Source organism: Podarcis bocagei, assembly GCF_964188305.1.
Source record: "Podarcis bocagei genome assembly, contig: HAP1_SCAFFOLD_57, whole genome shotgun sequence".
Lineage (NCBI taxonomy): Eukaryota > Metazoa > Chordata > Lepidosauria > Squamata > Lacertidae > Podarcis > Podarcis bocagei.
Genome location: NW_027670331.1, coordinates 436381 through 450495, shown reverse-complemented (window position 1 = coordinate 450495; position 14115 = coordinate 436381). Strand labels below are relative to the sequence as shown.

At 45.3% G+C, this 14115-nt stretch overlaps 1 protein-coding gene across 1 annotated transcript in view; it reads left to right on the top strand.

Moving 5' to 3' along the window:
* Positions 1-310: 310 nt before the first annotated feature.
* The window catches only part of LOC308579500 (uncharacterized protein), a gene marked incomplete at its 5' end in the record, with an annotated part of 38932 nt that continues 25127 nt past the window's right edge, over positions 311-14115 (top strand). Inside the window, 3 exon segments of the mRNA XM_081214054.1 lie at positions 311-443; positions 446-499; positions 9910-10043. Coding sequence (XP_081070180.1) covers positions 311-443; positions 446-499; positions 9910-10043 — 321 coding nt within the window.

The following is a 14115-nucleotide window of genomic DNA, read 5'->3' as shown; positions in this document are numbered from 1 at the left end:
ACAACAGAACAGGCAGCTTTCTCTGTAGAGCGATAAGACAGAATGGCTAATGCATTGAAAGCAGAGCGATAAGACAGAATGGCTAATGCATTGAAAGCATCCATGGTTATCAGAGCGCAGTTACACCCCCCCCCCCTGCTAAGTTAAACTGTTTCCCCATCCCCAAAACAAGTTTCCAGTTAAATGTCATCTATTAAGCCTTCCATATTTTTTCTTGGTCCTGACCAAGACTCAGTTTCAGACATTTACTAGTCTCCACACTTCATATGTCTAAGATAACGAGTTTCCTAAATGATTGTCATTTTAAATCTTAGGTGCAAAAGGAGATGTGGGCTCTCCTGGCTCCCCAGGAAGTCCAGGGATTCCTGGTACAAAGGGAGAAGCAGGATTTCCTGGCCCTCAGGGTCCTTCAGGCCAACCAGGTGTTCCTGGATTGCCAGCAAAATTGGAGAGGGGCCTAAGGGTGACCGGGGACCTCAAGGCCGACCTGGGCTTCAAGGTAAGAGTATTTATAGACAACATACAGTTGTACCTTGTAAGTCAAACAGCTTAGTTCCCAAACATTTTGGCTTCCAAACGTCGCAAACCCGGAAGTGATCGTTCCGGTTTGTGAACTATTTTTGGGAGCTGAATGTCCAACAGGGATTCCATATTTCCGAAGCTGCGCTTTGGTTTTTGAATGTTTTGGCAGTCGAACGGACTTCTGGAACAGATTCTGTTCAACTTCCAAGGTACAACTGTACCTGTATGTGTTTTTACAAACTTAATGAACACTTAATGTACAATGATCGTCCAACAGTACTTATTCAAGAACAAAAAAAAATGAGTGAAAGAATTTCATGCTGGTCTATTCCCAAAATGGAAATGTTGATGTTATGCATCGTTGGAATTGAGGTGATGCTCATCAAATTTGCAGATGACACCAAACTGGGAGGAGTAGCTAATGCTGCAGAAGACAGAATCAGAATTCAGAATGACCTTAACAATGGGGGGACTGGGTCCAAGTTAACAAAATGAATTTCAGTAGGGACAGATGGAAGGTTCTGTACTTAGGCAGGAAGAACCAGGTGCCCAAATATAAGATGGGGGACCCCTGGCTTACTAGTAGTACATGTGAAAAGTACAACAGTATGGTGCAGCAACAAAAAAGCTAATGCTATTCTAGGCTGTATCAACAGAAGTATAGTGTTCCGATCAAGGGAAGTAATAGTCACACTCTATTCTGCCTTGGTGAAACCACACCTGGAGTCCTGTGTCCAGTTCTGGGCATCACAATTTAAGAAGGTTGTTGACAAGCTGGAACGTATACAGAGGAGGGCAACAAAAATGACCAAGGGTCTGGAAACCAAGCCTTATAAGCAACAATTGAGAGGGTTGGATCTGTTCAGCTTGGAAAAGAGGAGGCTGGGAGCATGATAGCCATCTTTAAATATCTGAAGGGCTGCTACATGGAAGATGGAGCAAGCTTGTTTTCTCCTGGTCTGGATGGTAGGACTCGAATCAATGGCTACAAGTTTTCAGAAAGGAGATTCTGACTAAACATCAAGAAGAACCTTCTGATGCTCAGAAAGGACTCCCTTGGGAAGGTGGTGAACTCTCCTACCTTGGAGGTTTTTAAGCAGAGGTTGGCTGGCCATCTGGCATGAATGATTTAGCTGTAATTCATGCATTGCAGGCAGTTAGACTAGATGTCCAACTCTACAATTCTCTGGTTCTCTGATTCTATTATTTTAATTACAGAATGTCAAATGGCTTAAGAGTTTCTTTAGGTACATTATTGTTATTTGGAAAGCAAAATGTATCAATGAATCTTTTTTTAATAGATAGATGTACATCTCAAATGCTGTTGTTTCCAGGTTCCACAAGATTATTGAAATGGAATTGTGAAAGTCGCATTAATTTTGGATTTTGAAGTGTTTTATTGCTCCCGGGCACTTCTTTGGTTTTACCGTATTTTTCGCCCTATAGGACGCACCGGCCCATAGGACGCACCTAGTTTTCAGGGGGGGAAATCAAGGGAAAAAATATGATTCCCCCCCCCCCACAGCTCTGGGAGCAGCGGACAGGCTGCACGCAGCCTGTGCGCTAATCCAAGACCTCCCTGCTTTTGCGGGAGGTGGCGGAATTCCCCCACCTCCCGCAAAAGCCCACAAGAGCCCCATGTGGTGTTGATCTACAAACCACTCCTCGAGAGTCAGAATATACAAAGCAACCAGAAACCAGCAAGTGCACACAAGGATCAGCAGCGGAAAATCATTTACACCAAGGAAAGGACATAGGGCTGTATGTATCTGTCCCTAAAACTGAATTTCCTATCGAAGTAAATCAAAAGAAGCGAGGCATTAGTAAGAGATCCCATAAGAAGAAAGCTGAAACTAAAAAGAAAAGTAAGAACATAAAAACTGCAAGGAAATCTGTTACAAACCGACGTGCATGCAAAGTATGCTGGAAAAGACTATATAAGCTGATTCCAACAAAATCAAAAACAAACTCTAATAAACCTGCTACACATGGCAGCAGAGAGAACAACAGTGTGGATCCAGGAAAAAAGATCCAGCTGAAGTCTTTGAAAGAAACATCATTGCTGCCTAATAAAACAAGTGAGGAAACGGAATCACTACCCGGGTGCCCTATGCTGAAACCCAAGGATCCATAAATATTAAAGAAGACTCACCCCATACTATTGATTATGGCAGATTTCAAGATGAGCCAGTAGCAGGGCAAGACTTGCCCCAGGATAAAGGATGGAAACTGATGTTGGCAGATAGGAAGTTAGCTTTTCTTAACTACCCGAAGCCAAAGGGCTTCCTTACACAGGAAGAACGCTCGGTGCATTTGTGAATATTTTAGATGATATGCTACCAGGGAAGATAAAATTAAATGACATTACCTCAGTAGATTTCATATTCTACAATGGATATTCTCTGCGAGTGATTGCCTCCTTCAAAGATCAAAACTTGGCTAAACATATATATAGATCAAGACATCTGCTGTCAAAGAAAAGGATAACGGTAACAAGATTCTTCGAAAACAGCACATGTTTGAAATTGTTCCCTGATGAGTTTACGACAGCTGAGATAAGATTTACTTGTAAACCAAAGGAGGAGAGAGGACACTCAAAAGACAAACTGGAACATACTGAGCAAGGGCCTTTGAAACCAAGACAGGAGATGAGATTGCCTAATGAGGGGATGGATAACTTCTACCCAGAAGAAAAGGCATTAATAAACCAGTTTGGATTGTTGCCTTTCTTTGCCCAATCTGAGATCTTGAGAAGATTGGAGACCCTTAGAAATAAGTTAACAGAGATGAATGCTCAGGAAAAAGTAAGAGAGAAAGAACCCGGCAACGGACCAATTGAAGAAAGAGAACCTCTCTGTAAAAGCCAAGACAGACCTCATGAAAGATTACTTTTATAATACCTCTACAATTGCGGAGATAAACCTGTTAACAACAGATCTAACACAGTGCGTAAGGGACAGCAACAATCTACCATCTAAGAAGGAAACCATCCCTATGGCAACCACGAAAGACTACCCTTATATTACCTCTGCAGCTGCAGAGATAAACCTGAAAACAACAGATCTAACACAGTGCGTAAGGGATAGTAACAACCTACCATCTAAGAAGGAAACCATCCCTATGACAACCACAACGCGCTCTTGGACCAGCATGAGATACCTGGATGAGGATGAACTTGGTATCAGTCAAATAGAACACCTCAAGGTAGATTCGCCAAAAAAAGGAGTACTGATCACTAACGTTAGCACGCTGCACCCTTCAACTGATTCCATTGAGTACCTGGGCGATAATACATTTATGGACATTGCCAAAATGAATGAAATCCAACCAACAGATAAAAAGATAGGCCCAAAAAATCTTTCAAAGGCAAATTGACTGAGATCAATTTTTGGCAAGACAACGTGCAACCTTGCCTTGCTAACTTGGAATATTGCAGGTTGGCAAAAGAGGGTCTCTGACCAATCCTGTGCTAAATATATCCAGAGACATGACATTGTGTTTCTTCAGGAGACCTGGAGCACAAGTGAAGTGGAGTTAAATGGTTTTTCTGCGTTCTCCCTCCCAGGTCTTTTAAGTACTAGAGGGGGGCAAGTTAAAGGTGGGTTAGTTACTTTAATCTCAACAAGGCTAAGGGCCACATTTAAAAAACTAGACCCACTAGACCATCTGGCCACAGCTGTGCAAGTACAGTGGAGAACCCACAGCTGGCTGCTGATTAATGTATACCTACCCCCACAAAGAGAGAAAAGATTGATAAGAAATACTTGGGTTCAGTTAGAACAGTATCTTGACAAACTACTAAATCAATTTCCTGATGCCTCTGTAGTGGTGGCAGGCGATCTAAATGCCAGAACTGGACAATCTGATGAGGCTTTGTGTGCCCATTTCCACGAAACAGTCCCCATTATAGAGGAAACCCACCCAATACCAGCTAGAATCTCAAAGGATAAAGGCTGCAATTATGCCGGCTTATGCCTACTACACTTGGTCAATAAGTTGGACCTGGTTATATTAAATGGCCGTACAGAGGGGGAGAAGGTCGGAGAATTCACATTTATATCTAACAATGGCGCCTCCACAATTGATTATATAATCGTGTCGTATGATCTTCAAAACAAAGTTCTGGAATGTAAAGTGGAGGAGCGCTTAGACAGTGATCATCTGCCATTAAGTGCACTCGTAGTTGCGGGAAAGGATTTATCCTGCGCTGAAAAAATCGAGCATTCGAGCCCTACAGCTTTGGAGCTCAGATATTCGCGCATTAGATGGACAGATGAACTGCATAAGGAAATTTCAAGTAGGCTATGCTCAAAGGAATTCCTCATTAAGAGAGAAAACCTTATAACTTCCTCAAGCCATGAATTAAAGATAAATTTATTTCAGGAGTTAATTTTACTCCTTCAAGATCCCCTGAAGGAAAAAAGGAACAGGCCAAGTAGGCAATCCTCAGTATATAAAAACTCCAAACCCTGGTTTGATCAAGAATGTCAGGATATGAAGCTAAATTTACTAAAAAAATACAAGAATTATAGATCTGCCAATTTACCCCAACTCCCCACGGGCTGGTTTGAAGATAAACGGAATTATAAAATTTTGATCAAAAACAAAAAACTCCTGGCACAGAAAAGAGAATGGAAATGCCTAATAGATGCATCCAGAGAGAGAGATTCGGCCACCTTCTGGAGACTGGTAGCAAATGGAGTGCGACCTACCGTATTTTTCGCTCTATAACACGCACCTGACCATAACACGCACATCGTTTTTAGAGGAAGAAAACAAGGGAAAAAATATTCTGAATGAAACAGTGGACGTATCATTTTTGTGCTTCATGCTGTGGCCACAGACATGTGATCTGATGGTGAATTTGGGGTGACCCAATGCAAAAATCCTGAGAATCCCTGTGGATCCATGCTTTGTAACCACGTTTTTGCACCATTGCAGCCCCAGGCAACAGTGGGTGCGTGATTTTTTTTGGGGGGGACAGGCTGTAGTCATGGACATGCTATGTGCTCTGATGGTGAATTTTGGCTGACCCAATGCAAAGATCCTGAGGATCCATGTGGACCCATACTTTTTAACCACGTTTTTGCACCATTGCAGCCCCAGGCAACAGTGGGTGCGTGATTTTTGGGGGGGGGGACAGGCTGTAGTCATGGACATGCTATGTGCTCTGATGGGGAATTTTGGCTGACCCAATGCAAAGATCCTGAGGATCCATGTGGATCCATGCTTTGTAACCACGTTTTTGCACCATTGCAGCCCCAGGCAACAGTGGGTGCGTGATTTTTTTTGGGGGGGGCAGGCTGTAGCCATGGACATGCTGTGTGCTCTGATGGTGAATTTGGGGTGACCCAATGCAAAGATCCTGAGGATCCATGTGGATCCATGCTTTGTAACCACATTTTAAGTGGGGAGGGAAGGAAAAACACAGAAGGCTAAGAATGCAGGAGAGGGCTATAACGTGAGGAAAGGAAGGCAAAAGTTTCCCCCCACCCACCCACACAAGCCAGCCAGCGTGTGCTCTCTCTCTCTCTCTCCCTCTTTAAATGGAAGAAAGCATATTTGAATGCTGTGTGTCTCCAAAAACAAAAAGCAGGAAGTCAAATCAGAATTTTTAGCCGAACCTGTAGTCTCTCTTCCCTTCACAAACATTGTTCCTCCGGAGCAGGGAGAGGATAGAAGGACGGACGCTCTGCTTTCCCTCTCTACTTGCCTGGAGGGGAGGGGCTTCCCCTGCTCTTTGTTCGGACGCTCTGCTTTCCCTCTCTACTTGCCTGGAGGGGAGGGGCTTTCCCTGCTCTTTGTTCGGACGCTCTGCTTTCCCTCTCTACTTGCCTGGAGGGGAGGGGCTTTCCCTGCTCTTTGTTCGGACGCTCTGCTTTCCCTCTCTACTTGCCTGGAGGGGAGGGGCTTCCCCTGCTCTTTGTTCCGTTTGAGCAAACACAGCAAGGAAACAGAGAGGGCGGGCAGTAAGACCCTGAGGCAGAATGCAGGAAAGCAGCCACTTCCTGTATCACGGAGCTCCCTTCTCCCTGAAGCGCGGTTTGATTTTTGCCTTATTTTTCGGCTCCAGGGACCACACATTCGCTCCATAACACGCACAGACATTTCCCCTTCCTTTTTAGGAGAAAAAATCTGCGTGTTATAGAGCGAAAAATACGGTACTTCCTCAGAAGTGGAGTACACTATACCTGCAGGGACTTGGGAGGCATTTTTCCAATCTTCATATTCAGCTCTGCCTTCGACTCAGCCACTAATACAGTGTGCGGCAGGTGATGAGTGGCCTCCGGTGTCGGTCGCGGAGATTAGGAGGCTTATTCAGGCACTCAAACACAGAAAAGCCCCGGGAGCAGATAACATCTCTCCTGAACTTCTCAAAGCCAATATTGACTGGTGGGCCCCAGTCCTTGCCACCCTTTTCACCAGCATAGATCAAACAGCAATAATACCAGAGGACTGGGGATTGGCAATCATCGTTCCCATATTCAAGAAAGGCTGCAAACTTGATCCAGCCAATTACAGACCAATCAGTCTCTTAAGCATCATCAGCAAACTTTATGCAACTCACTTACGTGAAAAGCTTGCGGACTGGCTGGAACAGGAGCACATCCTAAAGGAAGCCCAGGCTGGTTTCAGGGCACATAGATCAACTCTAGACCAAGGATTGGTATTGCAACATCTAGTGGAGAAATACACCTCAAAGAAAGGAGGCTCTCTCTATGTAGCCTTTATAGATTTTAAATCAGCCTTCGACTCGATACCCCGGCACAGACTTTGGGAAAAACTAAATGTCACAAACATCGATAGACGTCTTTTGCTTCTTATCCGAAGACTACATGAAAACACTCGGATCCGTGTTAGATGTGACCGTTATGGGAACCTATCAAAGGAAATCCAAAGCTCCCATGGTGTCAAGCAAGGCTGTGTTCTTGCTCCTATTCTTTTTAACTTCTATATAAACTCCTTAGTCGGAAAGATGGAGGAAGCAAGCACTCATTCCCCAAATCTAAATAATACACCAATCCCGGTCCTTTTGTACGCGGATGATGCGGCACTTATTTCCTTCTCTTGTGTGGGTCTAAGAAAACTTTTACGAGCTCTTACAGAGTATTGCGAAGCTGAACACCTAATAGTAAATTACACTAAATCAAAAATTATGGTGTTCTCCAAGAGAAAACTCCGACATAAATGGAAAATTAATAACCAACCTATTGAGCAAGTAACATCTTTTAGATATCTTGGAATAATTTTTGATGAGAAGGGATCCTGGTGCCATCAGATCAAGAATTCCATTGTAAATGCGCAAAGATCTTCCAGAGCTATTATAAGATTCTTTTACAGAAAAGGAGGTCAATATGTCCCTGCTGCCTCCCAGGTCTTTGTTGCAAAAATACTTCCACAATTGACGTATGGCACCCAGATATTTAATTGTCAAAAACTCAAGTCCCTGGAATCTGTACAAACTAAATTTTATCGTTCCCTACTAGGGTTACCTACCTGTGTCTCTAACACTGCCATTAGGCTGGAGGTTGGCCAACTCCCTATTAATGCCAGGATATGGATCTTGAAGATTCACTTCTGGCTAAAACTCATATTTTTCCCAGTGGGAGTGGCTCCATTGACTCTACTAGACCCGTTCCAGTCTAAATGGAGATTGTCGCTTTATGAAAAATTGAGGGGCCTGGGGCTTTCCTCACAAGAACTCATAGCCTCAGGCTTTGAAAAGGCTAAAATGATGGTGAGCCAGCGAATAGGAGATGTAGAGCTTCAGGACCATATGAGCAAGATAGATAAATATCCAGCTATCCAAGATTATGGAAAAGGGTTTAATCTAACCCCATATTTGCTGGACCTACAAATCGCAAAATATAGGCGGGCGTTTACCCTTACCAGATTTGATGTATTGCCATCTGCCTTACTAAAGGGCAGATACGAGGGCACACCCTATGCTGAACGAGTTTGCCCATGTGGTCTGAAGGAGGTGGAAACGGCTTCACATGTGCTGTTACACTGCGACCTTTATGGGGACATCAGGTTACTGTTTATCTCCCCTATCGTTCAGAAATTTCCAGGTCGATCTGAATCTCAGCGGCTGAAAATCCTACTAGGAGATAAAAACCCAGAAGTAACACTGAAAGTGGCCAAGTTTTCTGCGGCCGCGATCAAGCGGAGGGCATTAGCTGTAAAAAAGTAAAAGATCTGACCCCTGGATAAGCCCCCCCTTTTTTAAGCCCATACATATACTGTAGTGCACATATGAGTATGTATATGTGTGTGTGTGTATATGTGTATTGTTTTTATGTATAATTTTACAACTTTTAATTGACACCATCATTCCCTTGTAAACTATTGCTGCCTTTTATGTTTTTTCTTTTCTTCTGGTCTATGACCGTAATAAACTATTCATTTCATTCATTTCACTCCTGTGGGCTTTTAGACCAGGAGGGAGAAGGGACTGAAACGACCAGTCAGTCCCTTCTCCCTCCTCGGGGAAAAGCCCCCAAGAGCCGCTTGCTCTTTAAAGGGTGCACGGCTCCTGCGGGCTTTTCTAGGAGGTGGGGGAATTCCCCCACCTCCTAGAAAAGCCGCGGAGCCCCTTTAAAGAGCACACGGCTTTTGCGGGAGGTGGGGGAAATCCCCCATCTCCCCCAAAAGCCCGCAGGAGGGAGAAGGGACTGACTCGGCCAGTCAGTCCCTTCTCCCTCCTTGGGGAAAAGCCCCCAAGAGCCGCTTGCTCTTTAAAGGGCGCGCGGCTCCTGCGGGCTTTTCTAGGAGGTGGGGGAATTCCCCCCCCCTCGTAGAAAAGCCAGCAGAAGCCGCGGAGCCCCTTTAAAGAGCGCGCGGCTTTTGCCTCCTTTTGCGGGAGGTGGGGGAATTCCCCCATCTCCCGCAAAAGCCCAAAGGAGGGTTGGAGAGTAGCGGCAAGGCGTCGCGCGCCTTCCTGCTGCCCCCCATCCTCTGGGGCTGGCGATGGGGGAAGCGCTGCTTTCCCCACCGCCAGCCTCGAAGCCGGGTTGGAGAGTAGCGGCAAGGCGTCGCGTGCCTTCCTGCTGCCCCCCATCCTCTGGGGCTGGCGATGGGGGAAGCGCTGCTTTCCCCACCGCCAGCCTCAAAGAACAGACTCTCTTGGCTTCAGCGGAAGCAACGCGAAGCCTCCGGAGCGCAGGCTTCGGAGGCTTCGCGTTGCTATCGCTGAAGCCAAGGAGTCTGCATTCGCCCCATAAGATGCACCCACATTTCCCCTTCATTTTTGGAGGGGGGAAAAGTGCGTCTTATAGGGCGAAAAATACAGTACCTTGGGCATAGTCAGCCATTATTTGGCCAGGCTCATTTGTTTTCTTCTAACAACAATATTGCCCCAAAGTAACTTTTCCATTCCTGCTTTAGGACTTCCTGGGCCACAAGGCTCTCCAGGTGCTCCAGGATTACAAGGAGTCAAAGGAGAAAAAGGAAGCCCCGGCTGGCCAGGAACACCAGGAAGACCTGGACTCAAAGGTGACCAGGGGCAGCAAGGAATCCCTGTAAGTCACTCTCAGGAGTAGTGTATTAATGGATTTATCTGTTATTACATAATGAAATAGTGTTTGTTAATTTGTTCATTTCATTTACTAGATTAATTGGTTCTGAATTAATTTTCAAACCAGTATATATGTGTTTTAAAAATGTACTCCCCTGTACTAAATAGTTGCTGAAGGGGGCACATGCTGGAGCAACAGGTTGAGTCCAGGGCTCAACTTCCTGCACTCCCCGCCCCCCATTGAACCTTCACATTTGTTACAAGTACCAGTAGGCAAGGCTGCCTAGCACATCTGGGACCAGGAGCAAGGATTATGACCTTACCTATTTCTCTTATTCTCTCTCATGCATTTTGAAAAAGGCATGGCCCCAAATCAATCTCTAAACATGGTAGCTAAGGTGGAAAAAGGAGGAAATGACAAAATGGTCCTTCAAAGATTGCCAACCTGCATGCTGACCTTATCAAGAATGGCGGGGTGGTGGTGGTGGTGGTGACATCATCAACCAAGATGGTGCCTTGAATCGCCGCTGAGCTCCTTCCTGAGAACAATAACCAGCACAAACCGAGACAATGACGAGTAAGCATTTTAAAAATAATTCCCCCTGTTAGGACAGCTTTAGCAAGTCTGCATTGCTAAAAGGGACCTAGATTCATGGATTTCACTACCTTTGAAAGAATCTCCCTCAGGCACAGGCCAAGCAATGGCAGGCCCCAAAATGGCTGCCAAAGCTTCCAAAAATGAAAAAGCAGAAGCAGGGAAACTGATAGGCCTTGAAAATAGGTAAAGGGACGTCTGACCATTTGGTCCAGTCGTGGCCGACTCTGGGGTTGCAGCGCTCATCTCGCTTTAGTGGCCAAGGGAGCCGGCGTACAGCTTCCGGTTCATGTGGCCAGCATGACTAAGCCGCTTCTGGCGAACCAGAGCAGCGCACGGAAACTCCGTTTATCTTCCCGCCAGAGCGGTACCTATTTATCTACTTGCACTTTGACGTGCTTTTGAACTGCTAGGTTGGCAGGAGCAGGGACCGAGCAACGGGAGCTCACCCCCTTGCGGGGATTTGAACCACCAACCTTCTGATCAGCAAGTGCTAGGCTCTGTGGTTTAACCCACAGCGCCACCCACGTCCCTGGCCTTGAAAATGCACACGGCCTAGTAGCCCTAATCAGGAAGGAATTAGCCCGGCAAAAGCACTCCTCTCACTGAGGGAAGACATTGCTAAATTAACTGAGACTGTGAATGATGTTAAAACTACAGCAAACACAGCAATGGAATTAAGCTTGAAAAATAAAACATCTATTAGGAGTCTGAAACGCTCGCAAGCAGACCTTAGAATCCAACTGGAAGACTGTCAAGATCGGGGAAAAGGAAACTTTCCCAGGGGCCCAGCTGAAAATTTTGGAGACTCAGGTCTAAAAGCGGCCTTCCTCACATGGATTCAAGAATTATTTCCTGACTGCAAAATCAGTGCAGAAAATATAGAACGTATACACAGAGCCCTGAGAGCTAAACCTAAAAACGGGAACCCCCCCCCCCTGAGATGTGATTGTCTGCTTTAACACATTCTTGGTGGGAAATGGTTTAATGCAACGTTTCAGAAAACTGGAAAAAATAGAACATGAGGACTCTGTTATAGCTATCTTCCCAGACCTTTCTCCTGGGACCTTGCAGCGACGTCATGAATTCAAAGCATACACCACATCGCTTCGCAATGCAGGGATAAAATACAAATGGGGATTCTCCTTTAGGCCGATCATCACTCATAATGGAATAACCAAGGTAGCAACGTTGCATGTAGAAGCCAAAAAATTATTGAAACAGATTGATGTACAGATTGAAGACATGAAGACAGAAGGAGTGGAGGAAAGCACCAATGAAGAGACATAAAAAGACCCTTTTGAATGGCAACAACAACGGGGGAAGACAGTGAAGAAAATTAAAGGAAAGAAAAATCCAATACAGAAGATAAATGGACAGAGAATCCCACAAGATGGCTTCTGCTCTGCGTGAGATCATTTTGTCTTGGTTTTTATGACTTGCTTTGTAACTTTACTATCATAGAATGCTCCTGGGAGGGGGGGGAAGCAGTGATTTTGGTCATCCCCTATTGTTAATACTACTGAAAGAGTAGAATTTACTACTCTGTGGATACCACAATGGTTCCAACAGTAGGACGGAGTTTTCTTGTTGTAGGTGGGAGGGGAAGGGGGGGAGGGGAAGTTTGGGGTTTGTTATGTAGCCTTATGAGGCTTTGCCCTCGGGTGGGAAAAATATTGCGCCTGGGAAAGGGAAGTGGGAGTCAACAGACACTCAAGGAATAGTTTCGGAGAAAAGGCTTTTATTTCTACCATCCATGAACTGGTAGAAGGAGCAAGTGTGATAAGTCACAAAAAGCATGCAAGAAATTCACAGTCATTTGCACAAGCATATATTCCCCTTTCCAGTTCCCTCCTCCTTTCTCCTCCTTCTTCCAGAGTCCTGCCCCATGTTGAGGTTCCTGAGCATGTACAGAAAGCTGTCTTGGGACTATTGTGGACTCTTGGCAGGAAAGGGGGTTGATGGGGTTTTCAGTGTGTTCCCGTTGTTTCATTCTTGGCTTTGGCATGGTTCCCGGAGAGAAAGCAAGTTGCAATGTGGTTCTGAGAAAGGCCTGAGAAGACAATGGGCTCTGTTCTCTACCTTGTTGCAATCTTTTTAGTTACAGCAAGCGGAATGTTTCTGATGCTTAGCTGCTGAGAAAATGTTTTTGAAAAGCTTTGAGAAGCTTTGAGCCTGCTTTGGTGGGGGCTGACTTCGGGCCTAGGTGAGGTCACCTGTCCTCACCTTCCTTCAGTTAGATATAATGTTTTCCATGCGCTCCTATAATGTACTAATCATCCTGGAGCAAGTATGGATCATTTAAAAATAATCACATGGAATGTTAATGGACTAGGGTCACCCATACAAAGGAGACGGGTTTGGAAGGAAAAGGGAGACCGGACTTGATTCTGGTCCAGGAGACTCACCAGAGGAGGGGGGCTACAATGAGTACGTCTCCCCTCCCCTTCTCTGGGGGACAGTGGTTTGCCTCTCAGGAAACATCTAAGGCTCATGGGGTAACAACATGGGTTGCGGATAAATCAGAATTTAAACCTGAACAAACCCCTCCTAGTGATCCTGATGGATGTTACTTGTTTATCAGGGGCACATTTCAAGACCAATGGCTGACTATAGCTAATCCTTATGCACCAAACAACCAACAGGAAGAATTTTTGGAAAAAACATTGACTGAACTGGATTTTTTTAAAAAAAGTCAAACAATCCTGGGGGGAGATTTCAATTTAGTCCTAAATGCATATTTTGACAGAAATTGTTCAGGTCAGGAAAAAAAGGTCAATAGAGGTTCCCCATCAACAAAAACCCTTCTGTATAGAATTCTTTAAAAAAATCAATTTATATGATATCCAGGGAATGGCAAACTCTGATTTAAGGGACTATACTCACTGTAGTAATTGCCATACAAACTACCGTGGATTCTGGCGTATTAGGCGACTGGGCATATAAGAGGACACCCAACTTTTGCTGTTCAATTTAGTGTTTTAGAGTTATAGAGTTTGAGTGCCGCCAGGGGCAGAGCGTGCACCCCTCCGCTGCCTCTGCCGTAGCAGCAGCAGCAGCCCGAGGCGAGGCGTTTGGCGGGCAGGCGGGTGAGCGCCGCGCTTGGAAGGACTTTCCACATCCCCTTCTGTGGGGAGGGAGGAGGAGCGACAGCAGAAGCGGCGCCTCTGCTCACCGGCTCCCTCTCCTCCTTCCCAATATGTATACCCGGGGTATAAGATGACCCCCGACGTTTGGGGTGATTTCCCAGGGATAAAAAGCTGTTTTGTACGCCGGAACATAGGGTACTCTAGAATTGATTATTTATTGGCAGAGGGATGGATCCATCGGATCCACTTCTCAGAGATCAAAGCAGGAGAAGTCTCTGACCATGCTATGGTTATTGCTGAACTGCTGAGAGAAGGAGGATACCCAAGGAACCCAGTATGGAGACTTGACCCATGGCTACTACAAGATCAATTGATATTCGAACAGTTGCAAA